This window comes from Poecilia reticulata, chromosome 3 (genome assembly GCF_904066995.2).
Source record: "Poecilia reticulata chromosome 3, P_reticulata-male-v2, whole genome shotgun sequence".
In the NCBI taxonomy this organism is placed as follows: Eukaryota; Metazoa; Chordata; class Actinopteri; order Cyprinodontiformes; family Poeciliidae; genus Poecilia; species Poecilia reticulata.
In genome coordinates this window covers 34410991-34433489 of record NC_088832.1, presented here as the reverse complement: position 1 = coordinate 34433489, position 22499 = coordinate 34410991, and the positions used below count along the sequence as shown (strand labels likewise).

At 45.1% G+C, this 22499-nt stretch overlaps 1 protein-coding gene across 9 annotated transcripts in view; it reads left to right on the top strand.

Moving 5' to 3' along the window:
• large2 (LARGE xylosyl- and glucuronyltransferase 2) overlaps positions 1-20638 on the top strand; it is a 66711-nt gene extending 46073 nt beyond the window's left edge. For 7 of the 9 annotated variants that reach the window (XM_081605567.1, XM_017304116.2, XM_081605563.1 and 4 more), the window contains 14 exons: positions 6220-6405; positions 9761-10047; positions 10191-10273; positions 10608-10731; positions 12464-12635; positions 13240-13344; positions 13420-13532; positions 13776-13901; positions 14633-14788; positions 14985-15148; positions 15920-16198; positions 17539-17685; positions 17749-17944; positions 18607-20638. In XM_081605567.1, coding sequence (XP_081461693.1) covers positions 6306-6405; positions 9761-10047; positions 10191-10273; positions 10608-10731; positions 12464-12635; positions 13240-13344; positions 13420-13532; positions 13776-13901; positions 14633-14788; positions 14985-15148; positions 15920-16198; positions 17539-17685; positions 17749-17944; positions 18607-18804 — 2250 coding nt within the window. In that variant the 5' untranslated portion in view covers positions 6220-6305 and the 3' untranslated portion in view covers positions 18805-20638. Of the gene's footprint in view, positions 1-206; positions 365-941; positions 965-6219; positions 6406-9760; positions 10048-10190; positions 10274-10607; positions 10732-12463; positions 12636-13239; positions 13345-13419; positions 13533-13775; positions 13902-14632; positions 14789-14984; positions 15149-15919; positions 16199-17538; positions 17686-17748; positions 17945-18606 lie in introns of those variants that run through there. The other 2 variants (XM_008406083.3, XM_081605568.1) reach the window with 2 other exon arrangements.
• Positions 20639-22499: the final 1861 nt, after the last annotated feature.

Sequence of the window (22499 nt, the reverse complement as noted above, 5' to 3'; positions counted from 1 at the left end):
AACGAGGCCTCAGAGGGGACCGGTGCATTCCACGGCGCAGGAGGAAAATCCCCACAATGCCCCTCTGTTGTTCCCGGCAGTGTAAGGTGACACCGCTCCTCCCCGGCAGGGATGATCCGTTCTTTTCTCCATAAAGTGGGGAAAAAAAAGGGAGTGGGGCTGAAATCGGAGCGGTTTCCAGGGAGGTGGAGGAGATTTATGGTCTGTTGGTGTGCGAGGAAGAGGAGGAGGAGGAAGAAGAGGAGGAGGACACGAAGGAGCTGCAGAGGAGGAAGAAGTGGGACGAAGGTCTGCAGATCCTGGACTGAAGAAGAGCTGGACTTGGACTTGTTTCTGTTTGGATCGCCGGACGGGAAATACCCAGGTGGGAAGGTGGGGGCAAAGGTCACGGCTGCCATTTCTGTCCTCCTCTTTGCTCTGGTTTCTTCATGTTTTCACTCACCGAGCTGCAGAAACGCTGTGCAGGTTTCCTGAGCGCTGCAGAGCCGGCCCACCTGTTTAAGCTTCGATCCGTTTCCAGGCATCCAGCAGGTCGAAACGCCTCCCACTGTTTTCCTGCTGCGGCTCCTGCAGCTCCGCGTTTCTGCTCTCCTGCCCTGAAACCTTCAGAAGGCGATCGGCGGTTTGAATCCCTCGTTTCTGTGGATCTCGTGAGTCAGAAGCGAAACGTGCGACGCCGCTTCGCTCTCGTTCCTCTGCAGGCGGTCGGTGGATTTGTGGCTTTTTTCTTTTAGCTTCTTTGGTTTAACTAGAAGTCGGGAAGCGAGGATCAGCCGACTTGTCCTCACATGCTGAAAAATGATTCGCTGGACGAACTCGGCTCCAGTCTCCATCCAACTCACTGAAACTGGCTGAACACAATCCACAGGCGTCAGAAGGAAAAAATCACCTCAGAATGTGAATAAACATCAAACTGCAAACAGAAAAATGTTTTTCTGCGATTTCAAGTCATCTCTTTTCTAAGGTGGATTTGTTTTCGTATTTTTACGCAAAACGGATCATAAATCTTCTTTTTCGTTGCATAAAATAAAAATGTATAATCTGGTTTTTCTCTGCAAATCAAACTTCACCCAAGTCGTGTGAATTTTTGCAGCAAAGCAGCAACGATAACGTTACAAACTCTGCAGGTCATAATGAAACTTAAAAACTATTTTTTTAATTGGCAAAGAGAATTTTTTTACATTTTATTTCTCCAGAACCAACCAGAGACTTTCACAACCTCAGCTTCATAAAAACACCTCCAGTAAATCTCACGTTCTCAGATTTGCACTTTGATTTCTGGGAAATTGAATTGAAAGCCTGCAGCTTATGAAGCAATGTGATTGGCTGACTTGGGTTTGCGCTACACTGCCCCCTGTTGGTCTGGCATGTTTAAAACAACGGATTTGTTTCCTGTGGATGAAGACTAAACTGACCCCATTTACAATGTTTTTTACAATATTTCGGTGATATTTAGTTTTTATAAAGACCCGGCTGCATGTGGACAAGCTTTGAGTAAAATCCGACCCGGATCTTCCGGATCAGACTCTGTTTCTTCCTGTCCAGCCTGGAGTTTCTCCACTGAGCCGAATCGGATCTGCCATCAGGTTTCCATCATATTTTGATTATTTTCTCTATTTATTTTACAGATTATGATCAAAACTCCACTCTGACTGACGTTCCTCATTTCTAAGCTGCTGCCTTGTTGACTTTAGGGGTCAAAACTGAAATTATAAACCAATCACAGATCCTCCAGCTGCAGATGTAACGGATCCTGTTCTGCAGGAACCTGCTGCATCGTTTAAATATCTAAAACTGGATCTCAGAGCCGGACGGGAGACGAGAACCGTTCTGATCATGTCTGAGGAGCCGATCCTCACAAAGTCGACGTTTCTTATGGTTTTTATTTTTATCCCTGTGAAGGATGAAAACATGGAGACGTTCAGCAGAATCTGCTGCGTCGACAAAAAGGCGGGAAGCAGAGATTGAATTCTGGGAACATCTGGAACATGTTGATGAAACGTCAACATAATAAAAAATAAATCGCTGATCAAACATTTTAAAAGCTGGAGTTTTTTTGTTACAGCTGCAGTTACTTTAAAAAGAATAAAAACGAAACATTAAAATGCTAATTTAAAACAAATAAAAAGTTAAAGTCGCCTCTGAGGCTCAGGAAGCAGAAATCATTTCAGTCCATAATTATTCAGACCCCAGAAAGATTCAGGCTGGAAATGTTCGGTTCTCTCAAAAGATATTAAACTCTGTAAAAAGAGCATTTGTGTTTAAGTTTTAAAATGGCACGTCGAATGGAGTTTCGGTAAACAAACTGATGTTTCTTCTGGTTAGGGCTGAAACGATTCCTCGAGTGATTCGAGTACCTCGATTATTAAAATTCCTCGAGGAAAATTGACCTGCCTCGAAGCTTCGTTAATTTATGTTTTATCATTTAGCGCACCGTGTTTCAGCCGGAACATTATTTGCGTTGCGCGGAGCTCTGACTTCCACCTCTGAGTTGTTGACGGAAGCTACGTGTTAGCGGCATAACGTCCAATCTTCAAGTTCGGCCCGCGGGGATTTTACTGATTGGTGATAATTCCGGGTTTTCATCGTTTTTGTGGGACCAATAAACATCCTTAAAATGACCGGCGCGATGCCGGGAGTTCGGCAGCCTTTCTGCTCCGGAGCTGCTGGTTGAACGGCGGGAAGAAGCCGAGGAGGATTTACACAGGTGAGCGGAGAGACTGAACACGGCTGAGGGTTGATGCTTACAGGGTAAGAGCAGCTTTACGGACGAACCGCACAATAAACTTATATCATCCCGGTCTGAACAAACGGGAGGCGGAACATGGCTGGTAGATGAGTTTCTGAACGGAGGAGCCGTAAATATCCCGTGTTGCTCCCCCGGTCTACAAAACAGTAACTGGTATGGAAGCTCAAATGTGGAAAAAATAGACTGATGTTGATATCCGATAGTAACACTGGTGTTATGGAAGATTTACCAATATTTTATTTCATAATTGTTTTTATCCGATTACTCGATTAATCGTAAGAAAAATCTATAGATTACTCGATTACTAAAATAATCGTTTACAACAGCCCTACTTCTGGTGTTTGTAGCTTTTTATTGGTGAGTCTTTAAGTTAGACGGCCTCGTTATCATAATAATAATCTGATTTTAAACCAACAATACTGAACGTTTCGCTATGGATGGATGAAATGATGCCATTAGCATCTGCATCTGTCTTTTTAAAGTATCAGTAAGTAAAACTGGGCTGACTTTAACTGATGTTTACTTCTATCAACATATAAATATCTGTACATGTCGTCTTTAAGTGAGGTTGAGGTTTTGCTGGCTGATTCCACTGAACAAACCGAGTTTTAATCTTTTATTCCAGGCTTATTTTGCTGTGGAAACATCTGCTGTGAATTCACAGTAAAATTTAAAATAACAGTTTGGAAAGCGTTGAAGTTGGAAAGGAGGCGGAGTTTGTGAGGGAAACGCAGGATCGGGACGTTTGGGTCGGATCCCGACTGATTCGTCTGTAAAGCTGTTATTCAGAGGTTGGTTCCCGTCCCTTGGCGTGACCTCCGACCCTTCTCTGCTCGTCCAGCTCCGTTAGCGGCCCCGGAGGGCTCGGCCACTTTTAACTCCAGCTGCCTGTGAAATTCATCCTGACGCCTCGGTTCTGATCCTCGGTTCTGATCAAGGCAGATGATTACGGGTCAGAGAGAGAAGGACCTCATTGCAGCGCCTCCTGCTGGGATGAGAAGACAGGAGGGAAGATCTCAGGGAGTTTAAACGGGTTTTTTATGGAGCAGATCAGAATCTGGTGTCAGGAGGCGGAGCTCCTCTCCAGAGGTCATGGAGGTCAGTGCGGAGCGTGAGGGGAGCTGATTACTGCTCTGCTCTCTTATCTGCTCTGATGGACGAAGCGCCTGCTGATTATTCTGCTAATCAGAGCCGTCGTCCCGGTGATGAGCTCCGTGCTCAGCGCCGCACCGGCCGCGCCGCAACGGACGGCGCCGCAACGGCCGCGCCGCTTCAGGCCCCTAATTTCATTACCATCCCGTTCGGCTGCTGCAGCTCGGAACGCCGGGAAAATCCAGGCTGGAACAGGAAGTGTGTGAGTTCGTCCTCTTCATCGTCCAACTCTCAGTTGGACTTTGACTGGGCCGTTCCACTCGATTGCTCCACACGTCTGGCTTTAATGGAGGACCCTCCAGAAACACAAACAGCAATAAGATTGAAATAAATATCATTTATTAACCCTGACCCGCCCTGAGGGGAATGGCCTTTAACTAGGCCATTCTGTTCATGAGTCAGAATGGCCTAGTTAAAGTCAGAATCCGTGGCAGAGCTTGAATATTATGGTGACTTTTAGGAACAAACCTTCAGTTTCACAGCTCTGCTTGGTTCTGAGCTGACAGCTAGAATCCCGGTCCGGTCCAGTCCAGTCCGGTCTGGTCCAGCAGAACTTCTGCCTCCCTGCCCACCTGGACGTTCTTCTTTTGGATCTAAACGAACCCACATCAGATCTTCCCTCTGTGTTTTCGTCGTTCCTCTGACCCGACTCTCTCGGGGTTTCCGGGTTTTTCTGGGCTCGTGGTTCTGGAATCGGTCCGGCCGTTTCAACTTGGCGCCCGCGGCGCCGTCCTCCGCTCCGCTCAGGTTCTGTCCGCCAGTCGTTTGGGTTTTATTGTCGTAATTAGAGGCGGGTTGTCCGGGTTCTGTCCCGGCCCGGTTCATCCCCTCCACCGTCTCCTCTCTGCTTATTTAATCTGCTGAACAGAATCTTCCTGTTTATTATCTGCTCCGGTTTATCGCTCCCTCTTTGTTTTCTGTCTGTCGTCTAATCTTTCTGCCTTCGCTCCGTTTAATCTCTGCTTTCCTTTTATCGCCTCTCCTCCTTTCACCTCCCCTGTTCGCTGTATTTATCTCTCCGCTCCTTTATTCCCTCCTTCTCCACTCTTTGTCCTTTTCTCCTTCCAGTAATTCCCGTCACCTCTTCACCTCTTTCTCCTAATCTTTGCTCTCCATTCGTCTTCTTTTCTTGGCCGTCTCAGCAGCTTTTGTGGCTCCTGACGGCGTCCAGCGCATACATCAGCCTCTCTAATTAACTCATAAATCATACTTGGGGAGTTTAAATGAGCGTTGGAGGACTTCCTGCCCTCCTTTCAGCCACAAGACAAGCAGATATTTGTGCTGCGTTTAATGCTGCGTCACTCTGAAGGAACTCGTGTTCCTCTTTGTTCTCCAGTGATTCCAGTGAACCGCCTGCAGAAACCAGATTTATACAAGTAACACAAAATGAACGATTGTGATGGAAACGGTGACATGTACGAAATGTTCATTAGGCTCAAATTTGCATAAATATTAGGTCATACATTGAATAAATTTAAGAATCTAATATTTCCAATCTGTGGAGTTTATGTCTTTAAATCTACGCAAGTAAGAGCAGCAATAATAATATTACTGAAGTAAAAGACTCTCTACCGTATTTTCCGCACTATAAGGCACCTAAAAACCTTCAGTTTCCTCCAAAGCCGACGGTTCGCCTTATGTATGGACCAATATTGAGCCACAACAGGTCTAGCAGCTACGGTAAGCAGCCGCCGACTTCATTTTCCCCGTAGAAGAAGAAGCGCGCGGTGCATGCCGGGATAGTTGTCAGAACGCTGGTTTGTTGTTTAGCGGCGGAAGAGAGACGGTGACCGCGGCGGCGGCGCGTCGGTTGGTCTGTGTTACCCAGAATGCATTATTAAAAAAGTTTTTCATTATAGTTTTATTTTGTTTGTTTAACTCTGTTAGTTTAAGTTAGTTTTTACAGTGTATGTTTTAAATATTGGTTCATTTTTCTTACTGTAGTAGTTTTTGTTGTTGTTTTTCACTCTTTAGTTCATTTCTGAGTATTTTTAGTTTTGTGATTATGGATCAAGTTGAAAACTCAACAGAAATGTAAAACTTTTATCCAATTAATATTTTTATCCAATCAGCTGACTGGAGTTTCCTCCGTCCTTTCGCTGCCGCCATTTTGCAGATTAGCTTAGCTTAACTGCTTTGTGGTGAAAAAATAACATTTTCACGTCAGTTTGAAAGTCTAATAAATGGATTCATAAACACAGAAGAGAATAAATTTCAATAATTTCAGCAGGTTTTGGTTTGATGAACACAGTTTAGTCCTAGTTAAAGTTTCATTCAGTTATCGGTAACTCTGGTTCTGACCCGTTGTGTCTCCTCAGATGAAAGGATGCTGCAGGGAGCTGAAGACGGACTGAGCCCCACCTGAGCCCCTGACCCGACCCGACCCGACCGCCGCCGTCCCATCATGCACCTGCTCTGCCGCGGGCGCCTCAAGCTGCTGGTGGCGTCTCTGACCGCCGTCGTCCTGCTCACCTGGCTCTACCTGCTGGCAGGAAACCTGGAGAGTGAGTAAAGCGGGTCGGTTTGGGTCGGTTTGGGTCGGACTCAAACTGTTTTGCTGAACATGATGGCGATCACGTTTCTTTAAAACATGAAAAAGGTTTTGCAGGTTTGACAGATTAATTTTTTCAGCTTGATCGTATTGTTCTACATTTTTGTGTGTTTTTGGTTCACTCTTGTTTTATTTTGTAAAATTATTTTGTTTTTACAAATTAAGTCAAATTAAAAACTAAAACTTGTGTCACACTTTAGGGCCGCGCAAAATCACTTCAAGGGCCGCAAACGGCCCCTGAGCCGCACTTTGGACACCTCTGCCTCACTGGAACCGGCGCAGATTTTAATCCAGCTCAGCTCAGTTTTCCTTAATCTCACCACAACTTCAACCCATTTCACAGATTACCCATAATGCCACAGGGGAATCTGTGAGTTCAGAACCAGAATTAAAGATGCACTTCTGCATTTTATTTACGTCTAGCAGGAAAATAAACCAGTAAAATAAACCAGTAAACCAGTAAACCAGTAAACCGTGATGAAAACTGGAGCAGCAGCTTCCTCTGTGTGGAGAACAAACTGGATGTGGCGTTTTTCCTCCCTCAGACGGGCGAGAGAACATTCCCATCATGCCACAGGGTCAGGAGGGAGGGAGAAACGGGGACGAGGAGGAGGATGATGATGATGATGATGAGGATGATGATGGAGGGAAATGACCCTGCTAGTTGTTCGGTTCAGTCCAAGTCAATTATATTAATTTTAATAATAAATAATCGAGTCGTTGACTTTACAGCAACACCTCATGCTGATCAGGCGACAGTGGAGAGGAAGACCTTCCCTTTAACAGGAACCCGACCAGTCAGTCATCCATCCATCCACAAAAAAATCTATTTTGTAAAAATATTTTCAGAATAAAACCTGGATGTTGTGTTTAATCTGGTTTAATCTGAGGATAATTTCTGTGGGAATATTTTCAGATGCTGTTTGTTCTGAGTGTTTCTGCTGCTGGAACAAAGAAAGTGATGTTTGGAAGCTGTACGTGTGTGTGTGTGTGTGTGTGTGTGTGTGCGTGTATGTGTGTGTGTGTGTGTGTGTGTGTGTGTGTGTGTGTGTGTGTGTGTGTGTGTGTGTGTGTGTGTGTGTGTGTGCGTGCGTGTGTGTGTGTGTGTGTGTGTGTGTGTGTGTGTGTTTGTGTGTGTGTGTGTGTGTGTGTGTGTGTGTGGTGTGTGTGTGTGTGTGTGTGTGTGTGTGTGTGTGAGTCGCACTGAGCCGCTGCCAGAGTTGAGTCTCACCAGGAAACGGGAGTTTTTCATGTTTTCTGTTCTCCGTGGGCTGATGCTGTTTTACGGGATGTGACTATTACCTGGAACGCCGTGATTAACACCTTGTTCTGAGCGCTGCCGTCGGTTATTATGATTACATTTCATATGCAAGAGGAAACGAACCGATGAGTCAGCATCATGCAGAGCGATTCATGTGATTCACTGAGCGGCGCTAAGCGGACGAACAGGAGAGGACGCGGCGTTGGCAGATGCTGCACACATTTCCATTTCTGAGCCGCTCCAGTCGGATCCCAGTGTTCAGGCCACCAGGCGCAATTTGCATTTCTGTCCTTTTGGCAGAAAAACAGCCAAAGTGAATTAGATCTGGCTCCTAACAGACACGCAGCTCAGAATCGTCTAGGTTCTGGATATCTTTGAGTTTTCTCTCCAAGGTCAGAAGTGACCTGATTATTCTCCATGACTAAACTCGGCTGTTAGCAGTTTAAATGTAGAGCAGAGGAGGAAAATGAGTCTTCTTCTGCTGAAAGGCAGAAAAATAGTTGTAAAATCAGTTAAAATCCAGATTTAAGGAGCATTTTCCCCAGAAAGCCTCAGTGAGGTAATGTGGAAACGACCTCAAAGGGCAGAGTTTTAAAGCTGCAGCAAGAAACTTTTATTAAAATATATGCTTTTTACAGTTAAAACTGTTTTGACAGCATAGTGAGAGACATAATCTGTGAAAAAATCGATTTCCTCTGCGCTTTGCTACAGCCAGAAAAACAGAGCCAGTAGGAGGGTCTTAGTGCTGTCAATCATGCTGTGGTTCTCGTTCCCTCTGCTCTGAGAGAAACCAACCGAAACCCTTTCAGCAGCCTGTTCCCCGCCTGGCCTGCGGGGGCGCTGCACCAAGAACCACTGAAGGAAATGACATGAAAACTTAAGAAGAAGACAGATCTCAACTTCTGTCTTCAAGAAGCAGAAAGAAAACTGGCTTCCCATCTTCAGCCGTTTCTATTTTGTCGTTGGTAAAACGTCACGAGCCGTTTCCCCTCTTAGCGGTAAACACGTGCGTTTGCTTTGGTTGTATTTACCCAGAATGCCCTGCGCTGTATTACACTTCCTGCTTTTGGAGCGGTCTCTGATCTGCAGAGTTCACTTCCACCGAACCGAACCGAGGTTTGTAGACGGAGCAGAGTTTGATTTTTGGTCTGAATCGGTCGATTCAGTTCCTTCGAACATTTAACCCTTCGCTTCCCTAATCCTCCTTTGTATCGTCCACCAGGCCTTTTCTCCATCACATGTTAGATTTTTTAAAATCTGAATTAGTGTTAAAAACTGGTAAGATTATTACAGTTTAACATTCATGTTGACTCTGAGGGTCTAAATGTAGCATTTAATGCTTTTCTCAGAGACTCACAGTCCGTCCGTCTCGCCATCCTTTAACCTTCTGCTGACAGACGGTAGGAGAAAAGAGCCTCACTGAAAGGAAAGACGCTACAGCGAGAATATAGTTTGGTTTGGGGACAGAACCGATGAGGAAAGTTAGAGAGAAAAACCCAAAGAGAAGACGACGACGACGTCAGTCCAGTTCTTTTTAACACCAGTTACGTCTCATTTCCATCGTTTGTGTGTTTTCAGGGTGAACTGCAGGTTATCCAACCTTAATGCTCCTTCAGTTTTGGAGGATTTTTTTTCTTAGCAAAGACCCACCAACGTTTCAGACAGAAGCGAGCCTCCTGGGGAGGAAGAGGAGGAGGAGGAAGTGCGATGAGCCAATTTTGAAGTGTGAGACTCTGGAGAAGGTTTAGCTCACAGATTCTCAGTCTGTTTGTGTCGCAGATGAGAAAACAACAATGGCGGCGGCGGCGACTCTGATGGAGACGTGGTGATTGGAAGCCCAAAATTCAGCTTCACGGATTCTGGTTCTGATGTTTGGCTGCAGAATACAGTCAGACAGAAAGAAGCATTTTATGCTTCATATTCAACTCGAGTCTGTTAGGAAAAAGGTCTTTCAGTGGATTTTAGACCATGTTGGTGACAGAAATCCAGTTTTTTAAAAAATTTTATCACAGCTGCTAACGCCGTTTGCCATGTCGTTCCTCCCAAGATGGCCGCTCCCTCCTCTTGGCGCCCTGCTTGCCCGACACGCCCGCCGCACAGGTTCTGGAGCGAGCCGTCCTGGAGTCCCGGGTCCGAGAGGTGGAGGAGGAGAACCGGCAGATCAAGCTGCAGCTCAGCCAGTCGCAAGGCGCCGCCCAGCTCTCTGACGGTAACTACGGCAACCAGCAGTGGGGCGCGTCGGCGGACACGGTGCCGGAGGACGGCGACAACACGGCGGAGGAGAAGAGCAACCACACAGACTGCTCCCGATCGCCGCTGGTCCAGAAGTGTGAGGTCAGGATGCGTTTCTGTCTCGTCACAGATAACGGTCGCCGTGACGAATGTTTACGATAAATCGTCCCAGAGATTATTGCGATAATCGATAATATTGTTGTTTGGACTCCATTTTTAACCAGTGTGGTTCTGTGTCCCTGCAGCTGATCCACGTAGCGTGTGTTTGTGCCGGTCACAACGCCAGCAGAGACGTGGTCACTCTGGTCAAGTCCGTCCTCTTTCACAGGTGAGTCCGTAGACCGGACTCACCAAACCGGTCCGGAACCGGCCCGTTTGGCACAGCTGAATGGTTGCCATGGAGATTAACCCTCCTGTGGTCTTAAGAGATCAGGTCATTTGGACGCCACAAGTTTGTTTTACTCTAAGCGCAGGCTGGCAGAATCACAGTGCTCCAGCGTGCGCTTATACAGGGGTTTGTGTGTTTGGTTTTGGGAACTGACGGTCTGACAGGACAGCCCTCCGTTTCTGCATGTGTTGGTTCTGAGGATGGATGGATGGATGGATGTTTGGTTGTACTCCTTTCTCATTCTCGCCTCTCGCTTCCTGTCGTTCGGTTCCAGGAGGAATCCTCTCCACTTCCATTTCATCACCGACTCGGTGGCCAGTCGGATCCTCGGCTCCCTGTTCCGGTCCTGGATGGTTCCGTCCGTTCAAGTCAGCTTCTACGACGCTGAGGAGCTCAAGGTGAGACGTCGCATCGTATCGTATCGCATTGTATCGCATTGTATCGTATCGCATTGTATCGCATTGTATCGTATCGCATCATAGCGCATCATATCGCATCGTATTGTATCGTATCGCATTGTATCGTATCGCATTGTATCGTATCGCATCATAGCGCATTGCATCATAGCGCATCATATCGTATCACATCGTATCACATCGCATCGTATCGCATCATATCGCATCGTATCGCATTGTATCGCATCGCATCATATCGCATCGCATCATATCGTATCACACAGTATCGCATCGTATCGCATCGTATCGCATCGTATCGCATCGTATCGTATCGCATCAGGCGCAGCATTTTCCTGTTTTACCGCTGCAGCCGGATTCAGGTTTGGCCTCAGCTCTGGGTTACAGGATACATGACCATATTTGTGGAATCAGTGAGTCTCTCTGGTTGCCATGGCGATCAGGGTAAGATGGATCTCAATCAGTTTCAGTCGTTTGTACATGAGATTAAAACCTTCTGCTTCTAGTTTTGTGGATTTGAATCTGTAAAGTTTGGATACACAATATAACATAACATAAATGTTCTGATGTTGAGGCGAGTTTTTAATTTGCCACAAAGAGAATTTACACTGTAAAAACACAAGATTTTACTAAGTATTTTGGTCTAGTTTCTGGTGCAAATGTCTCGGTACATTTGAAATAAGATAAACTAATTTACAAGGAACATTTCAGCAAGAAATAGGAGCTTGATAATTACCTAATATTGACTTTAGAAAGTAAAAAAAAAGTCATTTATAATAAGGGTAAATATCTTGTTATAAGTTAAATGATCCGCCAGAGGAACTGTTACGTTTTCATTAATATTAAGGAATTATTAACTTAAAATAATTCTTGCTGATCAGTTACTTATTAGTTAGTTTTGTCTTATGTCAGTATTTGCAATAAGCAACTAATCAATTAAATCACACGATAAATAAAAATGAGTTCATTGATTTTTCTGTGTTTTTCTACCAAACTGGATGGTGAAGTCGTCATTCTGCTGCTTTGGCCTTTTTATGAACAACTGTTTTGTTTGCAGAGACTTCATAATTGATTTTGTTATTTTTATTGTTTTGTTTATTTATTTTGGACATTTTAAATGTCTTCCATTCCAGTTTTAAACATATTAGAGTTTAAAGTGTGTTGATCTCTGAAAATGTGTCCCAGGTCATTATTATCACTGTTTATCACAATAACTTCTGGGACAGTTTATCGTCCATCTCACTGTGTTACAGTGACGGGTCTGTCCAGGACGTTTGCATTGGAAACCAGTTGTAACACGCTGTGTTTTTACAGTGTAGCTGACACTTAAAGCCGTCAGAAAGAGGCTGACCAGTAAACACTCAGTTTGATGCTGATGGATGCGGTCTGAGTGGAATAAAGAGGATCAGGCATGAATCAGTGTTTGTGCTTCACGTTCTCCTCCCGCGCCGCCGCCGCGCGCCCAACAATCGGCTCTTTGTGCCGTCGCCGCGCCGACCTGCAGCCGCTCCTCACTCTCCATTAAGTGGAGGAAAACGGCGGCGACTGTAAGCCGATTATGTTTGCAGATGATGCACTTAACGCAGATCCAATTACTCTGAATTGAGAAAATTAATCTGCACTGTTTGCAGATTGATGTTTAGAAAACTGCTGAAAGCGTCTTTGTGCGAACCGACCAATCAGAGCAGAGATGATCTCCGTCTGCTTGCCGTTTCAGTCCGAAGTCTCCTGGATCCCCAACAAGCATTACTCAGGTATTTACGGCTTGATGAAGCTGACGCTAACCAAAGCTTTACCGCCCGACCTGGCGAAGGTCATCGTCCTGGACACCGACATCACCTTCGCCACCGACATCGCCGAGCTGTGGGGCATCTTCAAGAAGTTCACCGGTGAGAACGGGCGCCGCTTCACGTCACTTCCTGCTCAGAAAGTTCAGTCTGCATAAAAAGACAGGTTTATATGGAGCTAAATTAGTGTCAAAAACATTCACAACAAGACTTTTAAGTGTAAAACCTTACTTATAAATGCATACATCGTCAGATACACTGCAAAAACACCAAATCTTACCAGATCATTTGGTCTGATTTCTAGATCAGATATCTTGCTACACTTGAAATAAGACAAAATAAATTAAAAGTAACTTTTCAGTAGGATATAGGCTTGTTTTCCGTTAATTTGTGTTTTGATGGCATAAATTAACTTATAACATGGCAAAATGTTACAGGTGAGATAATCTGACAGTGAGATATAACTTTTTCATCAATCTTAAGGAATTATTTGCTTAAAACAAATTTAAGCAAATAAAAAGCAAATCTTACTGAAAATTTACTTTTAAGTTATTTCAAGTGTACGTAAAATATTTGCAGTATAGAAACTAGAGCAAAATTACTTGTCAAAGTTTTTTTTTGTTTTCCCAGTGAGGATCCTGTAAATTCCCTCAGGCTGGTTTTGAAACAGAAGAGTTCAAGTTTGAAGTTTTTCTTCTGTTTCCAGACAAGCAGGTGATCGGTCTGGTGGAGAACCAGAGCGACTGGTACCTGGGCAACCTGTGGAAGAACCACAAGCCGTGGCCGGCGCTGGGGCGGGGCTTCAACACGGGTAGGCAGCGGTTTGGTTTCCTGAACGCTTTAGCGGTCCTCCTGGTTTCACTTCCTCCTTCTGCTGCCGCTGCAGGCGTCATCCTGCTCTACCTGGAGCGGCTCCGGAGAATCAGCTGGGAACAGATGTGGCGCCTGACGGCAGAGCGGGAGCTGATGAGCATGCTCAGTACGTCGCTGGCGGACCAGGTGAGACGACCTCCGCATCAGAATATTCTAACTGGCAGCTGAGGAAGGAAAACATGACCTTTGACTCTTTTCTGGCACTTTGTCCAAAGTTCTGAAGGACCGGTTTCTCTTCTAGATGTTTTTATCAGAGTTAGTTTCTCTGTAAAGCAGCGAAGACTCAGAACGGTCCATCACCCGGTTCTGCTGTGGCAGCGGGAGCATGTGGCTGACACCGTGTGTGTGTGTGTGTGTGTGTGTGTGTAGGACATCTTCAACGCCTTCATCAAGCAGAACCCGGTCCTGGTCCACCAGCTGCCCTGCTTCTGGAACGTCCAGCTGTCGGATCACACTCGCTCTGAGCAATGCTACACCGAGGTGTCCGACCTCAAGGTACCGAACCGAACCGCCGTCCGGCCTTCCTCTGGTTAGGCTCAGTGACAGTGTGCAAGAAGAACCCAGAATTAAACCTTTAAAGGGATCTGTTATGCAACACCCACATTTTGCATGTTTTTATACCTTCGTTTGGTTTTCTACAGCTTCTAAAAACAACCAAACTGCTTAAAAAAAACACCCAGATGTTTGAACCCTTTAAAAAACCTACATAATGTAAGAACATAAATCAGCAGGCGCTGCGGCGTTAACTAGCAACCCCAGCAGAGTTCCACCCGCTACCTAGCAACCCCAGCGGAGTTCCACCCGCTACCTAGCAACCCCAGCAGAGTTCCACCCGTTACCTAGCAACCTCAGCAGAGTTCCACCCGCTACCTAGCAACCCCAGCAGAGTTCCACCCATTACCTAGCAACCTCAGCAGAGTTCCACCCGTTACCTAGCAACCCCAGCGGAGTTCCACCCGTTACCTAGCAACCCCAGCGGAGTTCCACCCGTTACCTAGCAACCCCAGCAGAGCAGACTGAAATTAAATTATCTAAGAGGATTTTGTGGAAAAAATGTAACAAACGTTTTGTGTTTTGTGAAGTGCCAATTTTTTTTTATCAGATTAATCGTCAGAAAAATTAATAGAATAATCGGTTATTAAAATAACTATTGGAGCTGATATGTTGTGTTTCTTTAATCCAGTGTGAGAAACAACCTGTTGTTGTTGTCGTCGTCGTGTTTTCAGGTGATCCACTGGAACTCTCCGAAGAAACTCAGAGTGAAGAACAAACATGTGGAGTTTTTCAGGAACCTCTACCTGACCTTCCTGGAGTACGACGGCAACCTGCTGCGGAGGGAGCTGTTCGGCTGCCCGAGCCAGGCCAGTCCGGAGAGCGTCCGGGTGCGGCGCACGCACACACACACACACACACACACACACACACACACACACACACACACACACACACACACACACACACACACAGGAGCTCAGGACGTCTCAATAATCCATCCCATCATGATAACTAATCCACCTGCGTTTGTTTACGCATAAAAACGGTAAAGAGTCTGTTAGAAGCTGTAGTTCCTCTCCCCAGCTGCAGGCGGCGCTGGAGGAGCTGGACGAAGACGATCAGTGCTACGACTTCCGGCGTGAGCGGCTGACGGTGCACCGGGTCCACCTGTACTTCCTGCAGTACGACTACACGCCGGCGGAGGACGACACGGACGTCACGCTGGTGGCTCAGCTCTCCATGGACAGGTACGGGACGGAAACTCAGACAAAATCATCAGCTTTTATTTTTGGTTGGCATTATATCTGCTAAAATTAACCACAGAGGAAAAAACTGACTGGGCCCAGAGCAGAACCTGGAGGAACTCCTTACATGTAGACATGATGAGTTAAACTGAACGACAGAATCCTCGTTTAATCTGTTTCTGTGGAAAAAATCTACTGAATGGCAGCCATGTTTTAAACAAGCAAACAAGAATGAATAAAGGCTCCATCGGCAGATTATGGAGGGCTAAAAGGGACAAAATTAAATACAAGAATACATACAAAATTAAATGTAACATGAAATAAATATATGTTTCATTAAATATTTAAAATATTTTATTTAATGGACAGCTAATTTATTAAAGATAACTCCGTCCCACCGTTAGCCACGCCCCCAACTTTTCTTTTTTTATTGCTGCAACTGAAATTAAGTATGTCTTTTATTTGTATTATTATTATTTTCTTGGTATTTTACTGCAGATTTTATTTTTTAAATTAAACTTCCTGTTATTTCTTGTTGTCATTCCTCTATGATGTTGTAATTATTGTGAAGGTCTGACCTTGTAAATGTTCAATATAAATAACTTTTGACTTGACTGGAATGACATATTTAGTAAATTAACCATCTATGAAATCAGTTATTTATTTCATGACACATTAAAATAATGATGTATTTATTTACTGAATGTTGTCCCTTCTGGGCCTCCGTAGCGTTTGATTCCTGCTGCTCTAAGCTCTTCCTCCTGTGTGCGGCAGGCTGCAGATGCTGGAGGCCATCTGTAAGCACTGGGAGGGCCCCATCAGCCTGGCGCTCTACATGTCCGACGCCGAGGCGCAGCAGTTCCTGCGCTACGCTCAGGCCTCCGAGGTCCTCAAGAACCGCAAGAACGTCGGCTACCACATCGTCTACAAGGAAGGCCAGTTCTACCCGGTCAACCTGGTGAGGAACGTGGCCCTGAAGAACGCCAACACGCCATACGTGTTTCTGACGGACGTGGACTTCCTTCCGATGTACGGTCTCTACGACTACCTCAGGTGAGCGCAGCGGTCAAAACATTTCGTTTTCTGGTGTCCTTAGAGCAGCTCTGTGGCTTCAGCCTGTGGTGGGCAACGCTAAATACAATCAAAAACATCAGTTTTGCTAATGCTAATGAGCTACACCAACATGGTATTTAACTGAAAGTAATGCTAACGTGCTAAATCATCATCATACTTATTGGAAGCTAATGCTAAAGCTCTGAACTAACATGGCATTTAGCGAATGCTAACATGCTAAACAAACATGATATTTAGTGGAAACTTATGCTAATTTGTTACCCGACATGGTGTTTAGCAGAAGCTAATGCTAAAGCTCTGAATTAACATGGCATTTAGCGAATGCTAACATGCTAAACAAACATGATATTTAGTGGAAACTTATGCTAATTTGTTACCCGACATGGTGTTTAGCAGAAGCTAATGCTAAAGCTCTGAACTAACATGGCATTTAGCGAATGCTAACATGCTAAACAAACATGATATTTAGTGGAAACTTATGCTAATTTGTTACCCGACATGGTGTTTAGCAGAAGCTAATGCTAAAGCTCTGAATTAACATGGCATTTAGCGAATGCTAACATGCTAAACAAACATGATATTTAGTGGAAACTTATGCTAATTTGTTACCCGACATGGTGTTTAGCAGAAGCTAATGCTAAAGCTCTGAACTAACATGGCATTTAGCGAATGCTAACATGCTAAACAAACATGATATTTAGTGGAAACTTATGCTAATTTGTTACCCGACATGGTGTTTAGCAGAAGCTAATGCTAAAGCTCTGAACTAACATGGCATTTAGCGAATGCTAACATGCTAAACAAACATGATATTTAGTGGAAACTTATGCTAATTTGTTACCCGACATGGTGTTTAGCAGAAGCTAATGCTAAAGCTCTGAACTAACATGGCATTTAGCGAATGCTAACATGCTAAACAAACATGATATTTAGTGGAAACTTATGCTAATTTGTTACCCGACATGGTGTTTAGCAGAAGCTAATGCTAAAGCTCTGAACTAACATGGCATTTAGCGAATGCTAACATGCTAAACAAACATGATATTTAGTGGAAACTTATGCTAATTTGTAACCCGACATGGTATTTAGCAGAAGCTAATGCTAAGGTTGTTACCTAGCTGCTAACCAATTGCTACTGTTGCTTATTTAATACAATAAAATGCCAGTCAGATTTTTTTCTCTCACAGTTGACCTTTGACCTCCTCATTCTTTGTCACTTAAGAAATCTTCTGAGTATTAAATACTTAATGCTCCAGCTGTTTCTCAGCCGAAACGTCTCGTGGAAAAACGACCTTAAATGGTCGTTTGTGGTCTTTCAGGAAGTCGATCGTCCAGCTGGACGTGGCTCACACCAAGAAGGCTCTGGTGGTCCCGGCCTTCGAGACGCTGCGCTACCGTCTCTCCTTCCCCAAATCCAAAGCCGAGCTCCTCTCCATGCTGGACATGGGGACTCTCTACACCTTCAGGTACCAGAACCAGAACCTTCCAGACGAGCGGAGCACCCAGCTAACGGCGCCCCCTGTCTGCAGGTACCACGTGTGGCCGAAGGGTCACGCTCCCACCAACTATGCTAAATGGCGAACGGCGACGACGCCCTACAAGGTGGAGTGGGAGTCGGACTTCGAGCCGTACGTGGTGGTGAGGCGGGACTGCCCCGAGTACGACCAGCGCTTCGTGGGCTTCGGCTGGAACAAGGTGTCCCACATCATGGAGCTGGACGCTCAGGTGCGCCACCGCCTGGAGCCGAACGGGACTGAACTTAGCAAACAAGATGGAGTCCACAGGAAAACGGATTATTATTTACTTTTAGCAGGTTTTTATGTGATAAACATTTTGATGTTCAGTTTAACGTCAACGTATTTTTAAAATGGAGATTTTCTTAACTTTGCAAATAATGTTTGAGTTCTTTAAAAAATTATGTTGGAGCAAATGTTCTGCAAAACCAACAAATAAGACAACAAAACACATTTGGCAGAAGCTAATGCTAAAGCGCTAAACCAAGTTAAATTAAATTTAATTTATAAAATAACAGGTTTTGAGTGAAGAATGACACTTTGTCACTAAACCAACACAGTAATTAGCTAAATGTGATGCTAAAGCATTAAATTATTATATTTAACAAAAGATAACACTAAAGCGCTAAACAAACACAGTAATTAGCACAAGCTAATGCTAATGCTAAATCACTACACCAACATGGTTACTACAGATTGTTGACCTCCAGCTCCTGATTGGATTTTTTCCTCCATTTGCACCTTTTTGGGCTCATAAATGTAGTTAATTGAGTAAAACTGGAACAGAAAGCGTGGAGTAATAACTCAGATTTCTCAGAGCCTTGCAGGTGAACCTGCTGACCTTTGGCTCCGGTTTCTGTGTTTCTCCTGCAGGAGTTTGACCTCATGGTCCTTCCCAACGCCTTCATGATCCACATGCCGCACGCTCCCAGCTTCGACATCTCCAAGTTTCGCTCCAGCTCCAGCTACCGCAACTGTCTGAACACGCTGAAGGACGAGTTCCACCAGGATCTGTCCAGGAAGTACGGCGCCGCCGCCCTCAAGTACCTGACGGCCCAGAGGAACATGTGAGCTCCAGACGGAGCGCTGAGGCCCGGAGCGCGCCGGCGCCGGCGGCCCGACGTGGCGGGTGGCGCGTCTGGTGGAACCGTGAAGCTTTATGGGCCGGCACCGGCGGCGGCGGCGAAGGCCCGGAAGCAGGAAAACAGGAACCATAGCGGTTTTCACTTTGTTCTGACAATCAGGGCTTTTCCCACTGGGAACCGGTCCGGACCCGGCGCTCCGGGTCGGGGGGAAACCAGGCGAACTGGAGAACGATTCAAGCCTTATCAACTCCATGACATTTACAAAGATATTTAATAACACGTTTTTGTTTTTTAAGGCATAAATCTGAACCAATGATAGCGAAACATTTGCATTTACAGAGTTTTGATTACGGCTTTATATTTCTGGATGGGTTCAAGGGAAAAGAACCCGACGGTTTCCGGATCAGATCACGTTTCCGTGTGCTTTAAGTGTGTGTGTGTGTGTGCGCGATCCGGCGCCGCTGTCGCCGCCGCTCGGAGTCACGCCTGCTTCGTCCTGCATGTAAACCGCTGCACCAGGTTCTCATCTCATCGCTCGGGTTTCACAGCAGCAAAGAAGTTCTGACCGGACCGACCGGGACCAACAGGAAGCTGGACTTTATGTCTGGGTCACTGGATGTCTGCGCCGTCTACTGACCGATTTCACTCGTCATCCTGCTGATTTCACTCGTCCAGCTGAAATTAACTCGTTTCCTGCTGCTGCGTCAAAATTCTTCATATTTAAGGAAATTCTGTGTTTCTTTTTAAGACCCAAACTGAAAAAACCCAAAACTTTACCAAGTAACTTTGAGTTTCTGGTGCAAATATTTTAGTAAATGTTTCAGCGAGATACAGAGGCTTGTTTTAATAAATAGAAACTTAATTTATCTGCCACTGGAACAAAATTAACTTGAAATGCTGTAAAACAAGATGGCCGCCGTGGGCGTGATGACATCACTCTGAACGATGGAGACCCGAGGGCTGCGTTGGTGGGAAAAACAAAAATAAAACCAAGTTATGGCCCAATAGAAGATTCTGTTAAGGTCAGAGGTCATGATTCAACAACGACGGTGAGAAACCGGTCAAAGATGGCCGCCGCGGGAGGGATCCCGGACCAGAACCGGCGCCTCACATTGGCTAAAGAATAAAATAAAACATTTTTATGAAAGTTAATGAAATCGTCTGAAAAAAATTCAGTTTTCAATCCGAAACATTTAAACGAAACGGAAAATAAATTTGTGTGAAGGGAAACTTTTAGGTCCCACCTGATCGCCTGACTATAAATGAACTATTTTAATTAATTAATCTATAATCAATCATAATTAAAGTCAAGGTAAAAGTGATGGATTCACAAACAAACGAGCAGCAGGAGAAACATCTTAATTCCAGCTGGATTTATTATTAAAAGTATTTAACGTTCAGATTTTCTCCTCTGGACTTTGGTTTAATTTAAATACTTTTATTTTTATTTCTTTTATCTTTGTCTTGTTTTGATCCTTTCGTGTTTTTTAACGCCGCCGCCATGTTGAGGGACGCGTCGTCGCTGCGGCTCCCCGGCGGGAGGAAAACGTCCCGGTAACCGAACGACGGAGAGCGACCGGACCGGGCCGTTGCCATGGAGACCGTCGCCACGGAGACCGTCCACGCCGCCTCCATCCTCTTGTTGTTTGATCGTGGTAAATGCTAGTGCCTTTTGCTGTATTGTGAAACTGGGTATTGATTGTACAGTCGTACGGACCGACAGACGGACAGACAGACAGGCTCTATTTATTATTGTTGACTCAAATCAATCATATTTTTCTATGTAAGTGCTTTAAATAAATTTGCCCTTTTTCTAATTACTCCGCCTGCTGCGTGTTTTGTCCTCGGGAAGAGCTAATTTTATTGTTTTCTGGATTTACCCTGTGGAATCATTTCTATTCGTTCCTCCGCGGGGCTGAACGTCGGGGGACGTCCAGCGTTTCTGTTCATCGGGGTCAGAGGCTGGAAGCCGAGCGGATCTTCCACGTGTGTAATTGGTAAGAAACTTTTAATAGAAACGACATTGTTTTTGGAGAAATGGGTCCCCTGGCGGCTGCACAGTGGCGCAGTTGGTAGAGCTGTTGCCTCTCAGCAAGAAGGTTCTGGGTTCGATTCCCAGCCCCAGTCTTTCTGCATGGAGTCTCCATGTTCTCCCTGTGCATGGTGGGTTTTCTCCAGGTACTCCGGTTTCCTCCCACAGTCCAGAAACATGACTGTCAGGTTAATTGGTCTGTCTAAATTGCCCCTAGGTGTGAGTGTGTGTGTGTGGTTGTGTGTCCTGTGTTGTCCTGCGACAGACTGGCGACCTGTCCAGGTGACCCCACCTCTCACCCGGAACGTTGGCTGGAGAGGAACCAGCATCTTCTGACCCCACTGGGGGACAAGGGTGTAAGAAAATGGATGGATGGATGGATGGATGGATGGATGGAGAATGGATGGGTGGATGGGTCCCCTGGCTTCTCCTCCCTGTTTAAATGCAAATCACTGAGAAGTAATTGGGAGAAATAGTTTCTCTGAACTTTTCTCCACAGAGTTGAGCTTCATTCACAGAAGAAACAAATAAAAAAAAAAAAAATGTCAGAAAGGAAAAGTGAAGACAGAGATTCTGCTGATAAATCGGTGAAATCTCAACCAAAAAGCTGCCGAATGGCGAGTGAGAGATCGACTCACTTCCATCAGAAACGAACGTCTCTGTAATCTGACTGCCAGGGAAGCGGCTCTATGCGCTTCATTTCTATGTTTCCTTTCTGTAATGAATTGAGAGCAGGTGTAATCTGTAATGAAGGATTTTTGATCTTTTTTTAAACTTTCGGACCGTCGTTATGACGCGTAACCATGGCAACAAGTGTCCTTACAACTGGGCGTAGCCGATTAGCATCTGAAAAGCTCAAGTAATACCTGAACTTTGACCCCCAAAAATCTCAGATGTTGCCGCCCAACGCTGATGCCATAAAGCACGTCTTCAGTCAGAGGGTTCTTCAGATTTGCTGCAGCACTGACTGGAGGAGCTGGACGGTCCACAGCACAACATCCAGAGTGACTCTTACTTTGACTATATGACATCAGATTTGGAATAATTCAAGTAATTTGAATTGAATTATTATTCATCTACTAAAATAGAAATGTGCAGATTTGACAAACGACAATGTTTTCGCAGCGTTCCCGTTTCCATGTAATCCTTTTCTCCGACTGAAACTAGATCATTATCAAGGTATTTAACCTGAGTGAAGCTGCCCCCCATCCCCCCCCACCTTCTTCAAATCAGACAAAATTGGTGTCAAACGTTTGTGCTGGTTTGTGCAGCAAAAATTTTCGTTTGTGCCGCTATCATTTTAAATATATAAAGATACAAACGTAGCCGAGTTGATTGACACCAATTTTGTCTGATTTGAAGAAGGTGGGGGGGCTGGTTGACCTTTTGACCTTTACCTTTTCATTAATATCTTCAGAGCCAAAGCAGCACAAACGAAAATTTTTGCTGCACAAACCAGCACAAACGTAGCCGAGTTGATTGACACCCATTTTGTCTGGTTTGAAGAAGGTGGGTGGGGGGTTGACCTTGGATGACCTCTAGAAACATTTCTTTATATCTTTAAAATGATAGCGGCACAAACGAAAATTTTTGCTGCACAAACCAGCACAAACGTTTGACACCAATTTTGTCTGATTTGAAGAAGGTGG